Source organism: Terrapene carolina, unplaced genomic scaffold, assembly GCF_002925995.2.
Source record: "Terrapene carolina triunguis isolate 2854851 unplaced genomic scaffold, T_m_triunguis-2.0 Scaffold105, whole genome shotgun sequence".
NCBI classification, from domain to species: domain Eukaryota; kingdom Metazoa; phylum Chordata; order Testudines; family Emydidae; genus Terrapene; species Terrapene triunguis.
The window spans coordinates 100699-124336 of NW_020664456.1; the positions used below are offsets into that span (position 1 = coordinate 100699).

Consider the following 23638-nt stretch of genomic DNA (forward strand, 5'->3'; position numbering starts at 1 on the left):
CTGGACTGTGATCAAGAAGCCTTTTTAATGTTTTGGTCTCTAACTGCTGCTTGCTTACTAATCTCTTCTTCAGGGGCAAGTTTATTGAGAAAGCTGGGGTGAGCAGACTTTTGCTCTCTCCCACTATTTTTAACCACTTCCACTTCGACCTGATTATAGCAATGAGACGTTGCTGGTTGCATTGATGAATGATGGCCGTGGCAAGACATCCTCCCCCCCCGCCCAAGATTCTGTTCAAATTATCAGCGATTTCTGACACGTGTAACATGAAATGCTGCTGGCTCGCCAACAAGATCTTGCATCAGTGGATGGAGCTGTACTAAAGCTGACTTCATTCATTCCCTTCTGATGGATCCCAAAGGGTGGACAGATTCTTCTCTTTCCCAACCAGTCTCCTCTTTGGAGTCTTGCAGGGCTCAGCCCTGTTGCCTCTTAGTCAACGTTTATGTAAGACTAGAAGTTAGATTGTGAAATGCCCTGGGTTATACTGCCAAAAACATGCTGACTGTACACAGCTCTTCTTCCTTTTCTCATCTAGCACAGACAGCGCTGTATTCCAAGTGTCTGAAGGAAATCCAAGTCAGGATGGAAGGAAGTTGGCTTAAGTGTATTCTGGTTGAGATGAAGCTAATTTTGCTAGGGAGAGGAAAACATGCTGAGCAATTGGCAGGCGTTATGACCGCACCCTTAAGGGTGTCTGTTGGATTCATTGCTGCTCTTGATACCTGCTCCCGAGGGAATTCTGTGCCAAAAAATTATACACACAATATTTTAAAATTCTTCACATTTGATTTGTCAATAAATAAATGTGGCTCCAGCATGGCAGTGGGGAGCACAGGGAACAGGCTGCATTGAGATGGGAGATCACCCTGAAGACCCACCTCAAAGGGACTCGGCAGTGAGGCTGTACCTGACCCTGACACAGTGCAAGGGTTGGACCTGCCCCAGAAACACCCCCGGGGCCCTGCCCCTCTGCACCGGGTGCACCAGGTCTGGGTGGGCAGGCTCAGCCCAGCAGGATTCAAGTGTGGGGGGATCCAGGTGTGGGGTGAGAGATTTCTGTGTGGGGCAGTCTGAGTGTGGGCAGCTCAGTGGGAGATCTGGATGCACAGAGGCTCATGGGGGGAGAAGGGGTTCCGGGTGCAGGGCCCATGGGACTCTGGAGGGGATCCAGGTGAGGGTGGTTGGGGCTCAGTGGGGGGGGGGAAAAGGGGGAGGGTCTGAGTGTGGGGAGATGGGTCTCGGCGGGGGAGGGGGGATCTGGCTGGGTGTGGGGGGATCAGTGGGGCTTTATGGGGTGGGGATCCAGGTGCAGCTGGTTGGGGATCAGTGGGGTGGGGGTCTTGGTGTGGGGGGCTCATCAGAGGGGTCCAGGTGTAGGGGGGTAGGGCTTGTCAGGGTGAAGGTTCGATGGGCATGCTTAACGGGGGAGCCCCAGCTGCTGCCAAGGGGATGCTGCATGCTGGGCTCCTGCTTCCCCCTGTGATTCCCCTAGCCCCTTTTCTTCTCCATCCGCCCCCCCCCCCGCTTACTCCCAGCCCCACCACAGGCACTCACTGTTGCACAGAAAAAAGGAAGGCTACCAGCATGCAGAAGGGGAGCATGGCTGGCACTAGGACCCAGGAGGCAGCATTCAGCTGCAGAGTCAGCGGGAGCCCAGACAGCAGCCTTCTTCAGCTGGGCAGCTCTGAGCTTCCAGAAATGAGAGGGGGGCAGTGGCACGTAACTCTGTGTGCACCCCATGCCTCATCTCTGTTTGGAGGGGGCAGTCCCCCCCACGTGCCTGCAGGGAAGCACAGGAATTCTGGGGGGGGCGGGGCTGTTTTCTGCAGGCGCTCAGTCATGCAGAATCCCCTCAGGAGTAGATATCCTGATAGCAGTTGTGGCCAGAAATGCTTTTCATTTTCTTGCTATTTGAAAACTGCCCTTTCTCTCGAACGCAGATTTAGCCACATTAATTTGCTTATTTTGCACCTCCAGACTGGGTTACCACAACATGCCCTAACTGGGTTTGACTGCAGAGTTCACATAGAAACTGCAATGGCTAATAACAAAGTGAACAACTTCCTAAATGGATCAAACAGGAGGTGGAGAGAGCACATTATAGTGCTACATGGTGCAGTTCTCTGACTTCTATTTTATGTTTAGGGCGCTGCATTTTCAGTTTTAATTCTTTTTTTTTTTCTGGGAATTTATCAGTGTTTATTACCACCACAACAAAAACAGGTGAAAATCAGTGCAAAAAAACTATTAATTTTTTTGGCTAAATATTGGGGTTCATTTTGGGGAACAGACTGGGCGGGAAGTATTCAGTAGATTAATGCTTTGAATTATGTTCATCAATGTGGTTTGCTGCAGAACAAAAACAGCACTCAAAACACGCCACCTCTGAGTTTAAGAAAACAATATATCTTTAATCCCCAAATAAAACTTTTCATTTGAATAAACAGTTTACTGTTGTAGACTTAGAACTATTAGCCTATAAATATTTACATTTAATAATTGGCCACACCATTTGCAGTGCATACACTCAACTTCATCTTTTTCTCTTTTTTTTTTTTAAACTTTTGAATACTTCCTTGTGTTCTGAAATGTATTCTGATACAGATTTTCATTTTCTTTCCATTTTAGTGTATCAAATCTTTAAACTGTTATCTGCTAACAGTTGAAATGTGTATGTGGAGGGCGTCAGATTTATCAGTACATTCAGATGCGCACACACTTCAGAGCTTGCGTGCGTGCCTGTTTGTTAATTGTGTGTACCTTCTAGACTAATACATAGCTTTACTTCAACGGGCAGCTTTGCATGTACACACAGACTAATGTATTGTTGTAATACATATATCTCATGCAATGTATTCCTAATAAAACAAGTTATTTTTTATATATTTGAATGATACAAAAGTAGGGTGAAAATGAGAAAAAACTAAATAATACTTTTTGTAAAACCCCGGAATTTTTCAGTAAAAATTGGTTTAAACTGAAAACGAAGGGGCTTACCTATGTCAAATCCTTCGTGCTCCTGGTCCTGATCTATAAAGAAGCTAGTCCCCAGTTATCTCAGAAATGGTCTTTTTTTCTGTGCCCCATCTTGACGGTTAGTCAGTGGGAACACTGTAATTGGTGGTGTTCAAGGTCAAAGGAGGTACAGAATGACCTTGTAACTATTTTGGCAGACCAACTTTTAAGTGATTTAACTCAAGACAGCAGCTGTACTCTCTTGGATCATCACATAAGCACCCATCAGTTTTCTCCTGCCCTTCTGCTTATTCCTGAATTGTCCTTCCTGATGCTGTACGCTGCATAATTTCCTCTCCACCCAAGTCTACTTATTTCCACAAGCTCTCCAACAATGACCCTGACTACCACATTAACCAAATAAAGAAGTAGACTCCCAATGTTATGCAGCTCTTTATTTAATTATTCTTCCCTATGATTTATGTTTTCATCTGAGCCTGCATTATCCTGTCATATAAAATTTAAGATAATCTGGTCATGGTTAATGCTTTTGTTTCCTTGTAAAGTGCCACACACACCTACAGTGCTAAATGGAAACTTGGGTAATAGATGAATGGTGGCAGGTGGAGGAAAACCTTTCCAGGTTCTGACAGAAGCAAACTGGGTATTAGTAATCTCACAGGCTGTCTGTTCAGCTGGGGAGCAGTTCTGAAGTCTCACTTGGTGCAAGTCTAAATCAGAAGTTAAGCAAAACTACCCGTTTCATTGTTACATCAGTATTTATGTTACGGCCCTTCAAAAATGCTGTTTTGCACAGGAGAATCTGCTTTTGTTTTTACTAAGAATTTAAAAAATGTTTAGACTTGATATGGCAGAACTCTCCATCATAGGTTCTTGTATATTACTTGAATTATGGTAGTATCTGAGCATCTCACAGTCCTTAAAGTATGTCTCCCCAGAACACTCCTGTGGCATAGGGAAGTACTGTTATCCCCATCTTTAACATGTGTGACTGAAGCACAGAGAGGCTAAGTGGTTTGCCCAGGGTCACACAAGACGGCTGTGGTGGAGCAGGGGTTGAACTCAGGTTTCCCAAATCCTACACTAGCCTCTGACATAAACTGTCCTTTTCCTCTTGTCATCACATGGTTCTAGGCTTCAAAGACTCATGCCTTGGCTTTGGCTGTACCCAGCTACTTAACTGTTAAAGAATTAATATTGATCTGAATTCTGTTTAAATCAACATTTTCCCCCCCCCCCTTTTATACTTTTTTTTTTTTTTTTTTTTTTCCTTTTAGGCATGTACCGGCATTGAAAATATTGATGAAGCTATTACGTTACTTGAACAAAATAACTGGGATTTAGTGGTAAGTATGTCTAAGAAAATGATTTTGTAGCACAAGTTCATATACTTGTTGGTTCCGTCTAAGCAAAACTTGAATTGAATTTGTGACTTTCCCCCCTGTTAAATACATAATTCATAGGAGAATTAACTACCTGTTGATTAGATCCAAGTTCAACTTTGTATGTATACAATAATTAAAGGTAACCTTTTAAAACGACAACTTGTAGATATAAGAATCTTCAAGGATTTAGTTAGTACCCATGAAAGAAATGGGAGGTAAACCACTTTCTTCAAATAAGCTATTTTTTGGATGGCTTAATTTTGCCACTGCAATTTTTTTGCTGCTATTTATTTGTATTATAGTAGTGCCTACTGGATCAAGAATCAGCTCACCCTCCTCCCCCACCTTTCCCTCCAGACTTGGTGGTGTCCAGACACTCTGTCCCAAGTGTCACAATCAATGTTGTAGCAAGACTCCGTGTGTGGATGAGACAAACATGGCAGTGGGCAGGCAGGCAGGCACCAGAAAAGTAAGCAAATGGAAGTGTATTAAGCAGAGATGTTGGCTCACTGCCTGCTTAGGTGTAGTGATCTGGTAGTACTCTGTAAATATTGTAGGAGAGGTTAGTCATAAGGAGGAATTTGAAGGATGCTAAGATAGTGGCTCAGTGATGTTGTCAGGGAGGTTTTCCCATTCATGAGGCATGGCCTTTTGGTGTTTTTTCCCCTTGACTTTTCTCTGTCGCTGGTGACATTGATACCTTTCTCTTATAGATGCTACAGAACTGGAATAATATTGTGTTTTTTCTTAGTAAAGTCAGGTAGGTCATTATGAAAATAAGATTTTAGGGAAGATTGTAAAGAAGAAGTTAATTAAAAAAATTAAGTACTTAACAATTTACCTTCTATAGAAGAATTGCACATTTGTAGTGAGTCTGTGAGGCAGCTACTGATCTGGATTCTCCATGTCCAGAAAAGCTGAGAAAAATGCAAAATGGAGCTATTAAGATATAGGGCTGTTGGTGGTTGTTGGGGTTTTTAAGAGAATGAGGATAGGATAGCACATTTTGAAAACAAAATAGAGTAAAATAGCCAAACGTTGACATGTGCAAATAAAACAAAGTGGCCTTTCTTAATTAAACTTTACATTAAACATTTTAAGATTTTTGCCAAATGATCACTCCCCCTCTCCCTCCCCCCCCCAAACCCAATAGACAGCTGTTTCATATATCCAAGCAGGGTAATCAGAAATCTTTACATTGATTATTTTGTGCAATTAAAAATAGACACTGTGATAGGATGTTGTCATGACATCATGTCTCCTGTCTTGAAAGTAAATGTCTGTTTGCCTCACCATTTATGCAGCAGGAGGAGACTCCTATGCATTTTATTCAGGTAATAAATACTAAGTTTGATGCCAAAAAATAATTTAACGCATTTTCTTTCTATTACTTACAATTTGTAACTTTAGATGCTTAATTTAGGTATGGCTTTGAAAAATATATTTTTCCCTGCCCTAATTTTTTGCTGACCCGAAAAGAACACAACAAAACAAAACAAAACAAAACAAAAACCTTCCCCCACAAATTTAAAAGTATCTTCTCCCCTTATTGGTCCTTTTGGTCAGGTGCCAACCGGGTTATTTAAGCTTCTTAACCCTTTACAGGTAAAGAAGGAATTTTATGCTACCCTTAGCTGTATGTTTATAACAGATGCATTAACCATTTATCCTAAAGTCTGGATGTGGGAAAGGGGGACTGTAGTGTATTACAAGTGCTTGTGAGTCTGGCTGACAGAACTGTGATGAAGAATTATGAGGACAGCTAAGGAGATCAGTCTTATAACTGATCTTAACTTGATGGCGGGACATCCCAGGATGCAATGTCAGAGATGCAAGACTGAACAGAAAGGGAGAAGTGAATAGTTGAAGCTGTGAGGGCTCATAAAGTTACCTAGAAATAAAATTTATGGGGGAAAAGAGCTGATTCAAGAGACAGCCTTGAAGGAGACAGATGGAAAGTTGGAGCGGGAGGAAGATGAGCTAATAAAGGAGACCCTGAAGGAAAAATTGGAGAGGTTGGGTGAGAACAGGTATTTTTTGAAGCAAAGTATTGGGGGGGGGAAGAGAGGTGGGCAGTGTCCTGTGAAGGAGTGATAAGCTGTTTCTGAGCCAGTGCATGGGTCAAGAAGAGTGAGACTGGAGAAGAGGCCCGTGGACTTCAGTGGCAGTAGGTGATGGGTTACCTTTTGATGAGAGCAGTCTTGGTGGAGGGAAGGGAGTGAAAGCCAAATTGCAGTGTGCTAGTAGGGAATTGGAGGAGAGGAAATCAAGGTGGTGAGTGAGAGAGCATGTTTAAGAAGCTTGAAAGCGGAATGGAGAAGGGAAATGGGATGGTTATTAGAGGCAGGGTCAAATGTCAGGTTGTCAAGGGCAGGATTACTAGAGGATGTAAAAAGTGGAGATGAGATAAGGGGCGGGGTAGACTTATGAGTTAAGGCAGCAGTTCAGTTGTAATTAACAAGGAATATAGAATTAATTTTGTAGTGTAGGAAGTCTGCCTGGTCCCTGAGCTTACTCCAGAGTTGCTCAGTGGCACTGGCGCAAGGTTAAGCTAGGTTTGAGGAACAATGGAATGAACAGGAGTGGCAAAGGAAAGAGGTGAGGGAGGAATTTAGAAAGTGACTGTTTTCAGAAAAATGATGAAGGAAAATATAGCACCTTGTTACATGAGAAGGTTTTCCATCAGCTTTCATGAAAGGATTCTCTTGCCAGTTGTGACTCTAGAAATAGAATCAGAGTTGTTACATAGGTCACTTCATGACCCAAAGGCAGCTCTGAGGCAGGTCTCCAAAATGTTCAGAGTTTCTTCCTGAACTATATAGCGCTAATGGGCAGCATTTAGAACTTCAGGAGCAGCCTTCTCTCCACAGTCTTGTGCTCAAAACTTATCACCTGGTGTGTTGTCAGGTGAACTTCAATAGGGTATCCAGAGAAATTCAAGTGTTTAAATAGGAAGCCAAGTGAGTCATGCAAGAATATGGACAATCTCTGCTCCAGGACACTCTTGCAACACTAAGAAATGCAAGTCAAGCAAACATAAGCCAAAGAAGTTCTAGTCTAAGGGCAGGAAGCTCATTTGGACTTAATTCAGGCTACCTGTTTATCTTCGCTCCATTTCACCCTAAAGGTGTTATGTAGAGAGGAAACGAGGTGGATGACTCATGGCCACCTGTTTCCTCCTGAATTCTATGAGGCTATGATCATGAGTGTCCTGTACTCTGGGACACCAGCCAATGCAAGAAGAAAGCAAGGACTGAGAGTGAGGCTGAATGCAAAACGATCCCTAGATGGGAGTAGTCAAGTACTTCTTGGTGGAGGCCAAGAGAGAATTTAAATCAGAGTGGGTGGAACTAGCAAAGAGTAGATGCTTCAGAAAAATGTGAAGGCATTTTTACAGCTTTTCTAAAGATAAACAGGGTGACATCAGTGCTTTGGCTTCTGCATTGGTTAAATGGCTACCTTTTCGTGTCCAGATGGAGTTTAATATGTTTTATGAAGCCATAAATAGACAGTGCCCCCCTTTCTGTGCCATTCAGCTGCAGTTGCTAGTAGCAGAGGTGCTTGGACTGGAGTCTCTTTTGTATAAAAGAGAAGCTGGTGGCAAGGGTGGCCTCAGAGAGGCTCTCAACCTTTGAATTAGCCCATAGTCCAGAACAACCCATGGTTGTGTGTGTGTGTGTGTGGTGTGGTTTGTTTTTTGCTTTGTTTGCTTTTTAATGGGCATACTGCAAGGGTTATCTATTGACACAAGCTTTTACAAGGGTCTTTTTGTGTGGTGAAGGATGGTATTTGTAAAATGGGCTACCGTATGATTTGATTATTGCTGTTTGATTTTTGAGGAGCGGGGGAGAAGCTTCTGATTTTTGTTAAGGCCTGTGATTTTAAATCCACTAAAATGCCACTGAGTGATTCCCGCAGTGGAGGGAATTATTCTTCTGTATTATGTAAGTGAACACTATTGAGTCCTGTATCTTTTAGACATTCAATCTTGATTTTAAAAATAAGTGATGATGAATTTTAGTACTACACCTCTACCCCGATATAACGCTGTCCTCGGGAGCCAAAAATCTTACCATGTTATAGGTGAAACCACGTTATATCGAACCACCGGAGTGCGCAGCCTCACCCCCCCTGGAGCTCTTCTTTACCGTGTTATATCCGAATTTGTGTTAGGATATCTCCATTAATTTATTTATATTATTTATCTCCTAGAACTGGAAGGGACCTTGAAAGGTCATCGAGTCCAGCCCCCTGCCTTCACTAGCAGGACCAAATACTGATTTTGCCCCAGATCCCTAAGTGGCCCCCTCAAGGATTGAACTCACAACCCTGGGTTTAGCAGGCCAATGCTCAAACCACTGAGCTATCCCTCCACAGAACATGGCTGCTGTGTTGTCTGCGAGCCTAGACCAAGTCGGACCATCTCGCTGTCACCGGAGCGTAGCCACACGGCAGCCTCGCCTATTGGGCCTAGTCCGCCCCGCGACATGCCTCCTACGCCAGGGAGTGGTAGAGGTACACAGTACCTCACGGTGCTATCCACCCCAGAAGCCTTTCAAGCGGCAAAAGACATCTTCCTCTTCCTGATGTTGCTTTATCCTTGGGAAGAGAGGCCTAAGGATCCGTTTCTAGGGGAAAGCCCTGTCTGTCACCCCTGCAGAAGTCACCCCCATGGCCCTGTACTCCGGCCCACTCACCAGGACTGTGCCAACAATCTCCAGAGCTGCGTCTTGAATCACAGACCTGTGGCCACCTGGTGGGTTCCAGACACTGATCACTGAACTCCATGCACCGATCTCCGGGATCCAGACATCAGCCACCAGATCTGTGGTACCGGGCCACAGAGGCATGCTGCCAGTCCCCGGAATTCCGGCAGCAGTCACCTGAAAGGTGCCGCTCCCTGGTTCCCAGGCGCTGCTCACCAGAGCATCCTTGACACTCTCTGGAGTCTTGGCGCCGCTCTTCGGAGCAATGCTGGTTGCCAGAGCCCAGACGCCGGTTGCTGGAATCTCGATGCCAGTCTCCGGAGCGTCATAGACGATGGCTGCGCTCCCAGTCACTGGAGCCTGCACACAGTTCCTGAAGTGGGTGGCATTGTTCTCTGAATTATTACCCGGCCTATGAGCAGCGCTGCTGGTCGCTGGATAGGTGGCCTGGCTCATTGGGATCCCAATACCACTCCCTGATTGGCAGGCATGAGACCGGCAGACATAGTGGGGAAGCCTACCCAATGTTGGTGCCACCGTGGTCACCAGAGGAAGACCATTCCTCCTGGGGCTCTGAGAGCGAGGAGTTGATGGCCACCAGCGATCAACCATCACCTGCATAGCCAGCAAGATTTTCCCAGAGCCAGCCTGCAAGCATGTGGCCACAGGGTCAGTGGTCTGGGCCCTGGCAAATCTATAATCCATGGGTAAGGCTAAGATTTTGTCATGGATATTTTTAGTAAAAGTCACGGACAGGTCACGGGCAATATATAACAATATAAGGCAGTGGTTTTCAACCTGCGGCTCAATGCGGGTTGCTTGCGGCCCAATTAGCACAGAGCTGTGGCTCATGTGACATCCTCAGGGCCATACAGGTAGTATTGGATGCGGCCCACATAACACATTGTGGGTCACATATCTGAACATTTCCAAAGGGTCCCTCATCTCCAGGATGGCCCTACAGCGTCCCTTGACTCTGCAGACATAGCAGCACGATCCATCGCAACATCTGTGGTCATGCGCCGTGCATTCTGGCTCCATCTCTCTGGGTTCCCAAGGGCGGTCCAGGCAACAGTTGATGACTTATCCTTCAAGGGTTAAAAACTATTTGCAGGCAAAACGGATGTGTTTTTACACACCCTAAAGGATTCAAGGGCGACCTTAAAAACCCTGGGCATCTAAGTATCTGCAACCAAAAAGAAACAAGGCAAGATTTATAACCAGAGATTCCAGTCTACGCCATCCTCTCAGCCCCAAAGACAGTTTGACCAACGGCATAAACAGAGACAGAACAGATGTCGACAGAACCAAGATCAGCCTTCGACATCTCAACAATCCACCTCTAGGCAGTCATTTTGAAGGTGTGGTCGAAGGCAAAAGACCTTTGCACTCTGATTCCGGAACCAGAAATGGTCCCTCGCTCATTCGGAGACTGTCTTTCACCATACTACCCAGTCTGGAACACTATCACAACAGACAAATGGGTTTTAGAGATTATCCAGAAGAGTTACTCCATCCCCTTTTATTTCTATCCCACCTACCCATCCCCCCTCCCCCGTCCCTCTTTAGGGACCCCTCTCAGGAGCACCCTGTTACAACAGGAAATAAACCACCCTGTACAATTAGGTGCTGTGGAACCCATACCATCTCAACATAGGGGGAGAGTTTTTTATTCCCGATACCTTCTAACTCAGAAAAAGACCAGTGGGTGGAGACCCATCTTGGATTTACGAAAACTCAGCAAAATTTGTGAGACCCCAACATTTCAAAATGGTGACTCTAACCACAATAATTCTGGCGTTAGAGAAGGGAGATTGGCTCTCGGCCCTCGACCTTCAGGATACTTATTTTTCATATTACCATCCACCCGTCACACAGAAGATTCCTGAGATTCACCCTAAGCAAACAGCATTTCCAACACAGAGTACTATCCTTCGGCCTATCCACTGCCCCAAGGGCTTTTTCCAAGGTTCTCGCTGTTGTTTCAGTTCACCTTTGCAGACAGAATAATGATATTTCCATACTTGGATGACTGCCACATATGGGCACCAACCTGGCAAGAAGTGATAAACGCCACGCAAAGCATGATAACCTTTTTCACAAACTTAGGGTTGCAAATAAACGTGCAAAAGTCCACACTGGTTCCTGTCCAAAAGTTGGAATTCATAGGAACCTGTCTCGACTGTCTAACAGCAACACTAGCCCAACAACGCTTCTCCACTGTAGTCAATCTAATTTCAGCAGTGAGGGACAGCCCACAAACATCCACCAGAATGCATTTACAATTCTTGGGGCACATGTTGGCAACAGCGTTTGTTATGAAGCATCCCAGACTCCACATGAGATGATTGCAGGCCTGGCTTCGAACAATGTATATACTGCACAGACACTCTGAACAGACTGCAAAGTAAAAACTTCACAATGCCACGCAGAGTAAAAACTTGTTAACATGGTGGACACAATCAAAGAACGTCTGCTCAAGTCCCTTTCCAACAAAGAATTCCAACCATGACAATCACTAAAGACGCTTCCCTAATAGGTTCCGGGACACATCTACTCAATGATACGGTCCAAGGCCACTGCTTCCCAGCAGAGTCCAACCTGCACATAAACTTACTGGAGCTAAGGGCAGTCCAAAATGCATGCGACCATTTTCTCCCTCTAATCAAGAACAATGCTATCAAGATCCTCACAGACAACATAGCATGCATGTTTTATATAAACTGCCAAGGGGGAGCACGATCATACTCCCTATGTACAGAGGCAATATGCCTTTGGAATTGGTACATCACCAACACCATAGAGATATCGGCATCCTATCTGCCGGGATGTCAGAATACAGCAGTGGATGTACTGAACAGGGATTTCTCACAAACCCACAAGTGGGAGATGGATACTGGAATTCTCAAGTTCATATTCAAAGTATGGGGTACCCCACCATAGATCTATTTGCAACAGCTCAGAACGCCAAGTGCCCACAGTATTGCTCCAGAGTGGGATTGGGACACCACACCCTAGGCGACGCTCTCCTCATAAAATGGGAGGCGCCACTGATGTATGCATTTCCTCCGACCCCACTCCTAAGCCGAGTCATTCACAAAATCAAGTAGGACAAATCCAGGGTCATTATCATAGAGCCCACATGGCCCAGACAAACGAGGTTCCCACACTTGCGTCAGATGGGAATGAAACCGCCTCGAACCCTTCCCCTAGTACCTCGCCTTCTATCACAAGATACAGGACGTGTCCATCGCCCCAACCTCGCATTACTCCACCTCAATGCCTGGTTACTCCATGGCTGACTGGGGTTGAGAAGTCATGTTCTGAGGAAGTAAAAGATATATTACTGAGCAGTCAGAGACTAAGTACAAGAAAGACATATATCCATAAGTGGAAACGATTCTGCCCCTAATGCCAAGATAAACAGATTTTACCACAATTGTCCCCCCTACAGAGTATCCTGGACTATATCAGAGTACACTTGGCTGCTATTACCTCCTTCCATGACAAGGTGAACGGGGTCACTATATTTGCTCACCCGATGATTACATGCTTTTCTTAAAGGAAACCACTTATCTCACAATAAGAAACCCTACACCCATGTGGGATCTCAACCTTGTTCTACGCGGACTCATGGGAAAGCTGTTTGAACCCCTTGCAACCTGCTCTTTGTTGCAATTATCCATGAAGGTGGCTTTCCTCGTTGCCATCACGTCCACCAGATGGGTGGGAGAAGTAGGTGCCCTAATGGCACATCCACGTTATACAACATTCTTTAAAGATAAAGTAACCCTACAACTGCATCCTAAGTTCATACCCAAAGTCGCCTCCCCCTTTCATTTAAACCAACCCATTTACTTACCTGTATTTTTTTCCTAAGCCACATGTAGACAGGAGGGAGGCCGCACTCTGCACATTGGATGTTAACAGAGCATTAACTTTCTACAGTGAAAGAACAAAAACATTTAGAAAATCTCCTATTTGTTCCTAGACTATTTGTTTCCATAACAGAATGCTCGATGGGTCAAACCATCTCAAAACAGAGACTATCTAAATGGATATCAGGATGTATCCATTTGTGCTACCAAAACAACAATCTACAACCAGGGCCGGCTCCTGGGTTTTTGCTGCCCCAAGCAGCAAAAAGAAAACAAAAAAACAAAAAACGTGATCACAGTCTCTGCCGCCGCCGCTTCAGTCTTCGGCGACTGGTCCTTCACTCCGAGAGGGAGTGAGGGACCCGCCGCTGAATTGCCGCTGAAGAGCCAGACATGCCGCCCCTCTCCGTTGGCCGCCTCAAGCACCTGCTTGCTGGGATGGTGCCTGGAGCCGGCCCTGTCTACACCCTCCACTGGGAGTTCACACACACTACACCTGAGCACTGGCAGCATCTGTGGCCTTTCTCAATAATGTCCCTATTACTGACTTTTGTAGAGCAGCTACCTGGACATCAGTCCATACTTTCACTAAACACTATGCTTTAGAACAACAATCGGCATCACTTTGGACTTAGTGTTATCCACTATCAATAGACCAACTCTGAAGCCCCTCTCCTCCACTGAGGGGCACTGCTCAACAGTCACCTAAAGTGGAGCACCCCCAGGGACACTCCTCGAAGAAGAAGAAGAGAGGGTTACTCACCTTGTGCTGTAACTGAGGTTCTTCGAGATGGTTGTCCCTGTGGGTGCTGCACTACCCTCCCTCCTCCCCTCTACTTTGGAGTTTCAAGCCGTATCTCTGAGGTAGAGAAGGAACAGGGGGACAATTGGCTGCACATCGCTATGTAACTGCTTGGACGGCCATGGCGTGTGCGCGGCCCAACCGGGCACTGCTACGATAAATCTCTGATTACAAGCGCTGACTGTCAAGACACCTAAAGTGGAGCACCCACAGGGACAACCATCTCAAAGAACCTCAGTTACTGCACAAGGTGAGTAACCCTGTCTTTTTGCTTATGTACAAAATGGATCCTGAGATATTTTAAGTCATACCTATGTGTTTCTTTTCTCTCCAATCCCAGTCTTGAAGTTTCTTCATGAACCTAGATTGCTTTACCTTGCATATGTTTGCTTTCATAATATGGTAGATATTAGTAATAAGAGTTAATGAAAAGCACAAGTCCTAGGTATATAGAGAGAATCTGAGGGCAGGTCTACACTACTGCTTACGTTGTTATAACCTAAGTCACCCAGGGGTGTGAAAAAGCCATCTCCCTGAGTGACACAAGTTACACCAACCTAAGCGGGTGACTTTCTCCTGCAAACACAGCTATGGCCTGTCCTGGAGATGGAGTAATTATGCTGATGGGAGAGCTCTCTCTTATCAGCATAGAGCATCTTCACCAGATGCACTACAGCAGACAGCTGCATCGGTGCAGCTGCCCCAATGTAGCACTTCTATTGTAGACAAGCCCTTATTGGTAAATAGAACAGGAAGCAGGGTTTGTTGTGTTCAGTTTCCTACCTTCTGCAATATGATGAGTGCAAAACTGGTTGGAAAACCGTTCCCAGAGAGTAGTTATCAGTGGTTCACAGTCAGGTTGGAAGAGCACAACAAGTGGGGTCCCGCAGGGATCAGTTCTGGGTCCGGTTCTGTTCAATATCTTCATCAATAATTTAGATAATGCCTACAGAGTACATTTATAAACTTTGTGGATGATACCAAGCTGGGAGGGGTTGCGAGTGCTTTGGAGGATAACATTAAAATTCAAAATGATCTGGACAAACTGGAGAAATAGGATGAAATTCAATAAGAACAAATGCAAAGTACTCCATTTAGAAAGGAACAATCAGTTGCACACATACAAAATGGGAAATGACTCCCTAGGAAGGAGTACTGCGGAAAGGGATCTGGGGGTCATAGTGGACCACAAGCTAAATATGAGTCAACAGTGTAACGCTATTGCAAAAAAAAAAAAAAAAAAAGTGAACATCATTCTGGGATGTATTAGCAGGAGTTTTGTAAGCAAGACACGAGAAGTAATTCTTCTGCTCTACTCCACTCTGATTAGGCCTCAACTAGAGTATTGTGTCCAGTTCTGGGTGCCACATTTCAGGAAGGATGTGGACAAATTGGAGAGATTCCAGAGAAGAGTAATAAAAATGATTAAAGGTCTAGAAAACATGACCTATGAGGGAAGATTGAAAAAATTCGGTTTGTTCTGGAAAAGAGAAGACTGAGAGGGAACATAACAGTTTTCAAGTACATAAAAGGTTGTTACAAGGAGGAAGAAAAATTATTTTTCTTAACCTCTGAGGCTAGGACAAGAAGCAATGGGCTTAAATTACAGCAAGGGAGGTTTAGGTTGGACATTAGGAAAAATTTCCTAACTGTCAGGGTGGTTAAGCACTGGAATAAATTGCCCAGGGAGGTTGTGGAATCTCCATCATTGGAGATTTTAAAGAGCAGGTTAGACAAACTCCTGTCGGGAATGGTCTAGATAATTAGTGCCCCCATGAGTGCAGGGGACTGGACTAGATGACCTCTCGAGGTCCCTTCCAGTTCTGATTCTATGATCCTGTCTCCAGAAAAATTGATAAACAGTTTACATACAATTCTAAAATAGAGCTCACTAATTTAGAAATAATTTTTGTTTTGTTTTTTCCCCCACTGGTAATGATAGAAATTGTAATGTATGCACCACTTAACATAATAGTATCTAGCTCTAAAAAAGACTACAGTTTCATCAATATAATGGGTTCATTTTTCTAAGTTCACATAGCTATTTCAGAATAAATGTGATGTTCATAAATTTCAAAAACTCACAAAATGGCAGTGATCATCTCTATTTTAAAAATACATTTTTAAAGTGGACTTTTTTGTGTGCAGAAATATGTGCCTCCCTGCTGTATTTAACTTTTTATTCCTTCTGCTGGCAGTGGTTCAAAGCACAGTGTAATTGCAGTAAAACAGTGGTTTAGTGCACCTGTAAATGTGATGACTTGCAGTTCCTCACTTACATGACTTCCAAGAATCAGCTGACAAAAACTGTTCTGTGCTCTGGGAAAGAAAAAATGTGTGGTTTTTAACACCTGTTTTTATAATGCTTCAGTTCCACACCTGTAGTATATTTATGACTAACTTAATAGTATTTCTCTTTGCAGTTTTTCTTTTAAACAGTACTCTTTTTAAAAACTGACTTTGTAGGAGGGTCAGATAAATACTATATATAAAGAGTGCACTCTTAAGCTTATTTTTACTGTTTTAAAGAGAAAGACCTTGACTTTCTACAGGGAATGAATTAAAAGATCTGAATTGGAAAAGATGAACTTTGATTTTGCAACTTATTTTTCTCTTGGACTTCCAGTTATGGATGGGATTCCTGAATGGAAAATTGGTGTTTTCCTTGTTGCCGGTTATCAGAAATCTTTATTTGTAAGTTTTATTGCTCTCTCTGTTGACCTTTGTTTAGCCTTTTTATTAAGGGCATAAATAACCCTTTAAATGGCTTATAGACAGATAGCTAGAGCTTTGTCTGATGAGCATTGGAGGAGCTGTATCCTGTTGGAATGTATGAATTTTTTTTTTTTAATTTGAGGGTGTGTATAGTTTCAAGTCATTTTAATTCTACGAAATGGAAGATGATGGCTGGATGCTCCTAATAGATCTATTTATTAGAATAATAATGCCTAACTCTTATGTAGTGCTTTTCATTAGTAGACAATTAAAAAGAAAGAGCTTGAATTAAGATGCTCAATAAAAGATCGAGCTAATATTTTGAGGGAGATCTAGTTAAATAAAAAATGAACCATTCTGAAATAAGTGTCTAACTTTTAAACTATGAATTTATTTTTTCTATGTTTGAGACTTAAAAAATAACTACATTTAGAAATTATAAAATCTCCAAAGATACCACTTGTAACAGATCCTTGCATAACTTGGTGGGAACTGATGGACTTGTGAGGACTGCTGTCTTCTCCCACCAATTGCAGCAATAGCAGGTGGTGTGTAACATGCACTTGAGTGGTCTTTCTGTTTCACCGTTGGTTGCCAGTGGAGATTTCCACTGACTGTCGCTGCTTTCAGATGTTATTTTAATCATCTTACCTTTCTGTGTTTCTCTTCAGAAATATATTAATCTGCCTCAAATTCTGTCACTTAAACATTTAAATAAAAGCAATAGTGCCTTTGATCTGTGTGTAAATGTAGCTTTAGGTCACATTAAAACTTTTAACAACTTCTGGCATCAAAGATCCCGTTGAGCCTTCATTCCCCAGATTACTACCGGTAGGGCTTGACTCTTGCAAATATTAGTTTGGTTAGTTACATTTTGCCTTCTCAACTTACCTGTGCAGTTTAAAATTGACACAGGATTTTTCTTTAGTGTGGGACAGTGTAGGTGTGTGGTATTAAGCAGCTGCTACATTCCATGCCACAGCTGGCTGCATTTCTGTGGTTGGGGCAGTGATGTGTGTGTCTATATATTGTGGTGGTGAGATCCGTATGATTTAACTTACATCTTTGACACCCTCCCCTGAACTAATACTGTTCTTCAGATACTCCAAACCGCTGAGCAGCTTTCTTGAATTTTAAACACTCAAACAGAAACTCTGCATCAAAAATGTGTTTATTTCGGAATTGCATTGGTCTATGGTATGAATGTGACCATATTCAGTCTTGGACTATGTTGGGCATGAAGGCTTTATTTAAAATCTGGGATTTCCCCTTTCCAGTAGATTCAGTTCTTGTTTCTAGTTGTGGCAGGCTGTTTGATAGCAGGCTTTTAAATCATGGTGTTATGACTTAGGAAAAAGTTTCTTTAGATTCATTTAAGAAACTTCTAAAACAAATGTTTTTTCTGTTCTCCCTATCATGATGTGTAGCATCTGTCTCCCATACTTTGGACTGTCCTCTACCTAAGCAGCAGCTGACCAATTAGAAACTTGAAGATTTTTGTCAACCTTTGATAGATCCTTTCTTATGCTGCAGCTCCAGTTTGTTCTCTGCCTCATTTGAAGGCAGTTGCAGCAGCTTTTACTTCCCTACTCTTCTGTGAAACAGGGTGGATAAAACCCATGATTTAATAATTTTTTATTTAAAAATTGTAAATTAGATGTTTATTTGCTAGTTCTTTACTTTAGCAATTTGTTTCTTTAGGTCCCTAGTTGTCAGAAGAATTTTAGATATTTATATAGAGGGTTTTTTTGTTTTGTTTTTTAAAACCAAGAAGTTTCACACTATAATCCTCATATGTATTGTAAGAGACCAGTTCCAAGGGCTCATTAACATCTTTATTATGAGAAGAACACAAAGACCCAGTGCTATATTTACAGGCAGCACCACCTTCTGAGATGTATTGAATTTCCCCAAGTCAAGAAAGCGGAAATGCTTGGACCAGTCTATGCTTCGACCAGGCTATACTTTTCCATCATGGTTTGAAGTCAGTGGGACTTGTGTTTCTAAATTGCGTCTGAAAATGCCACCTACAGGTGCCGAAATGTGGGTTTAGAGCAGTGCTCCAATCCTAAAAAAGAAGTGTTGGAACATACTCGTAAGTGAGAGTATTGGAAATACCAGAATATTGTTCCAGATTCTCTCTCTTCTCCCCCCCCCCCCCCCCAAAAAAAAAAAAGTGCCAGAATGGCGTTTCGGAGAGTTCCAGCATGACTGTCATGCTTGAGCAGCCTAACTTTAGGCTCTTATATTGCAAAATGTTGGCCTGTTAGGTATAAAACAAACAAACCTCAAACACCTTGCTATGACAATCTCCTCCGACCACCTGTTCATTGACATAACTGTTCTCTTGCCACTGCTCTAGCAACCAAATCTCTGCACTTTGCTTGTCCATTTGAATGACAAGTAAAGAAAAGTGTAACTTCCAACTGTCAGCTCTCCTTTACCCAGCCAACATGTCTCCTGTATGGCAGCAAGAGGAGTTTGTAACTTCCTTAACTCTCTGATACTAGCTCAGTCTGGCCTGGGGTGAATAATTAACATTCCAGCTTGCAATGCGTATATTGTGTTTAGCTGTTATCCAAAATCTATGACCCTTTCTACTTGTTAGGCTGGCATTGAAATCTATAAATCAGTTTGGCTTGCTATACTGTTTGTATAGTAAGTGAGTTTTGGATCTAATGGTTTGTTAGGCCAATCCATCCTATTTAGGTCACGGGAATACCATGTCATAGCCTGCTGGCCTACTCGGAATAAGTATCAATAGTTCTACTTTAGTCCACTTGGTTCGTAAGGCTAACAAGTTTGAAGTGCTTGGATTTGAAATCAGTTCTTCTCTTGATAGTCTTGTGTGAAAAGGCTAAGTGGGTTCTGTCTGTCCTGTTTGAAATCAGCTTTCCTTCTTCTAGGTACTGTTGGTTCATGGCACCTTATTCCCTAATATTCGGTGCAACCTGTCTAATAATGATACTGTTGATTACACCAGTTTTCCAAGGTAGCAGACTTGGACTTACAGTAAATTCCAAGTTGGCCAAAGGGGCAACAGAAAAAGTGTTGAAATGTGGTAGCGGTGAAGTCCTAGAACAAGTGGACTCTTATGTGTACCTATGGAGCTTGATTGGTGCTGATGGCTCTATCAAGTATGAGGTTAAAAGGAGATGTGCCTTAGCGGCACGTGTTGCACAGAAATTGACAAAATTCTGGACTGATGTAAACATGACATTTGGTACCAGAGTGAAAACTTATCAAACCACTGTACTACCAGTATTACTGTGTGTCATGATCTGAAAGCAGCTGCATTAAATTAAACAGTCATCAAAAGGCTGGGGGCAATAGAGATAAGAGTTCTTTAAATCATTCCTCTCTACTCATTGTTTGAAGACAAATGAAGAAGTTAAAAGGAGAATAGGAACTGAAATCAGGGTATGGGATTGGCTGCAATTGAAAAGATTACAATAATGGGGACACTGTAGAAGACAAATAGATGATGGGATACTAAAGAAAATAATGCAAACATACTTGAGGTCAGTCCGACCAGGAGGCTGACCACTGACTAGTTAGTAGGACTATGTGTGCAGGGACATGACCAGGGTAGGCTTAACAGAGGAACGAGCCATAGACAGGAATGAATAGCGATGCTGTACTGCTCCTTGTGTATGTGAAGATGCACTGGCATGAAAGAGAGAGTATTTTTTAAAGAAAGTTTACAGTAACTTAGTTAATGGATAGAAAGTCTAAACTACTTCCATAGTTAGTACCGAAGCTATTGTGTTTTGACATGACAGCTTTTATATCATTGAGAAATTTTTAAAGTAAAAATACAATTTTAGCCTCTTTTATGCAAGCTCTTCTGCACATGCTTAACTTTAATCACAGATGTAGTCAAAATGGGACTATTCATGGGAGTAAAATTACATATCTTCCTGGGTGTTTGTGGGATGAGGGCCTTAATTTTCAATTTTTGTTGTTGCCTATAACAGTTTTTTTGTGAATTTTTAAATGATACTGTACCAGTAGTGACATTGAAAAAAATGTATAAATTAGTTTCATTATAAATTTTAATCTAAAGTTGTAATAGCAGAACACTTTCAAACGTCGTTTTACAAATCCTCCATGTGATTGAAATTATTTTTTAAGAAGTGATGTAAGTCATGATTGCCAGGATTTTAAATGGTTCCACTCTGCTGTGAAATGCGTGAAATCTTTGTGGAGGGCTCAGTGTGCCTTAGGTACTGTGGGGTCCCCTTACTTTTTTATTGTGGGAAGGGATGATCCACTTGCCTCTCCTCAGACCACTAAGAAAGGGAGCTATCTGATCTTCCCTCTCCAGCCCCGAATGCTGTGACAGCTGCTTCATTTTGTATTATTGCAATAATGACTCGTTGTTGCACAAGTACCATTTTTGAAGACTTGGTGTTTCTGTCACCTGCTGACCTGGAGGCTTAAGCGTAATGACAGATGTATAATAATTGGCCACATTAGCTGCTTGTGCTATTTTGACCTTTTTTCGTGTCTGACAAGCACTTTTCTTTCTGGGGACTCAGTACATAAGCACTGGCCATGGCTGCTTCATGGGGATATCACTAGCAGGAATTCCGTCTTAGAGGCAGAACTCTTCTCTGAGTTCCCCAGCCCACAAGGGGAGAACATCAATGGTTACACCTCTTTTGGAGGGCAGCATATGCCCTCTGTGTGCCCAGCTAACTTTGTGGGCTGGTGTGAGAGGAAGAAATAATTTTGTCCCTGCTTGCTTTCCACTCTTTAAAGTGCCCTACACATGTGGACTACTGAAGGAGCTGTGCCTGTTCTCCAGGGAGTGCAGGTGCTGTAATTTAAGCTCAGCTGGTGAGCGGGGGATGGAGACTTCTTGTCTTCCCCCACTAACCATTTGCAGCAATGCACAGTATGCTATCTCTTGTTTCGCTCATCTCTATAGCACCTTCCTGTATTATTTTACTACTGAATGCTTCCATTACAAGTAGAGAAGTATGCTATGTGTGTATAATTTTATATTTTGAAGATATGGCAAAATGAATGTATAATCAATTGTTGTAGATATCACGTGTGCGTGCGTGTGTGCGCACAAATATGTGAAACTAAAGCAAATGAGAAGGCCATGTTGGCATCTCTGAACTGAAGTCCTCTATCGACAGCACCAGGTACTGAGTAACCAACAGCTTCCTTTATGCTCTCAACCTTTCCAGACTACTGTATCCCTTTCAGGAGTCTTGCGTACCCCCAGGTTTCATCTCACTTAAAAACTACTTGCTTACAAAATCAGATCTAAAAATACAAAGGTGTCACAGCACACTATTACTGAAAAATTGCTTACTTTGTCATTTTTACCAAATAATTAAACTAAATCAACTGAAATATAAATCTTGTACTTACATTTCAGTGTATAGTATATAGAGCAGTATAAACAAGTCATTGTCTATATGAAATATTAGTTTGTACTAACTTCGCTAGTGCTTTTTATGTAGTCTGTTGTAAAACGAGGCAAATATTTAGATGAGTTGATGTACCCCCGGAAGACCTGTGCATATACCCACGAGTACATGAACCCCTGCTTTATGTCACCCCAACAGCGTGCATTAACACTGCTGTGGGAGGACCACCTTTAATAGTGACAGGCTGACTTGGTCTTTGAGTATGTCTGTACTGCAGTGTAAACCCAGGGTTAGTGGGACTCAAGTCAGCTGACCTGTGTTAGAGAGCCCAGGGCTTGAGTGTCTACACTGATTCTTAACTCTGCATTAAGAATTTTCTAACCTGGGCTCAAATCTGGGGCTCTGGTGTTCGTAAGTCTTAGGTTCTACTGTACTGCATTATCAATCCCTTGAGCCATCCGACTTTCATAAACTGAAGGTCTTATTGTAAAATGTATTTTGTAATGTGAAAAATGTTTGTGCAGTGATGAGTAAAAAAAATCAATAAACACCAGTATTCTCAATGTATGGTTTTATAGGTTGTTGAAAAGGTATTGTGATATCTTTTGCCAGTAGAATACATGCACATACCTTGGGATTATTATTGTTTTTTTTTTTTTTTTTATACTTCCAAATCCGTTACTTATATTTGCAGTCCATAACAGTTGTGTGGGTCTCGATATTTACACTATCTTGTGTAGCAATATACTTAGAATTAGTGAGCGGATTGGAGGGAAGTATACTGTAATGGCTTCAGTCTTGGACTCTGAATCAGGAGTTTCTGGGTTGTAAACCTAGTTCTTATATTAACAATCCTTTTGGCTTCAATCAAATGATTTTTACCTCACTGGCTCAGTTTTCCCATATGTAATCTGCTTTCCAAACATCTTCATCGTTAGATTCCCATATATCCTGTTTCGGACCTCTAGATACAAACACAGAATAAATAACTAGACCATATATTAGGCACAGAGAGGCATTTTGTTTCTGGAATTGATCACCTACTTTCTTTCCAAGTTCTTTGCTTTTGTTGTAAAAGAGAGGTTATAAGCTACCTTCTTTATAAAAATAAAGACATTTTTATATATTGGACACAATGTATAGGTTTGCATTCTTGGTCAATTTTACATTGTAGTCTTTTTCTTAACTGCCACCTCTTCCAACCAGAGCAAGGCAGAATCCCTAAGGGGTTATTTTCATAGGTTGTTTGGGAGTTTATTGAAACCAGGTTTGATTTCTTAAAAATATTCCTCTAGTGCAACATTTTCCTGTTTTCCCCAGAAAGGGTCTTAAGAAACATCTCTGCAAGGTGGTTTGCAGGACTAGTAACTGTTGTCTGTAACCTATCATTTAAATTAGCTATCCTCCAGTCATTTGGTACAGAAGCTGATATGATGCCAATTTTTAAAAAGGGCTCCAGAGGTGACCCCAGCAATTACAGGCCAGTAAGCCTGATTTCAGTATGGGCAAACTGATTGAAACTATAGTAAAGAACAAAATTGTCAGACACATAGATGAACATAATTTGTTGGGGAATAGTCAAAATGGTTTTTGTAATGGGAAATCATGCCTCACCAATCTACTAGAATTCTTTGAGGGGGTCTACAAGTATGTGGACAAGGGGAATCCAGTGCATATAGTGTACTTAGATTTTCAGAAAGCCTTTGACAAGGTCCCTCACCAAAGGCTCTTAAGCAAAGTAAGCAGTCATGGGATAAGAGGGAAGGTATAGAAGGGAATCTCATTG

At 42.5% G+C, this 23638-nt stretch overlaps 1 protein-coding gene across 1 annotated transcript in view; it reads left to right on the forward strand.

The window, feature by feature from the left end:
- Positions 1-23638, forward strand: part of LOC113406567 (FAS-associated factor 1) — a 323445-nt gene that overhangs the window by 23735 nt on the left and 276072 nt on the right. The window contains exon 2 of the mRNA XM_026651889.2: positions 4257-4325. Within this exon, the coding sequence (XP_026507674.1) occupies positions 4257-4325 (69 nt within the window). The remainder of the gene's footprint in view (positions 1-4256; positions 4326-23638) is intronic.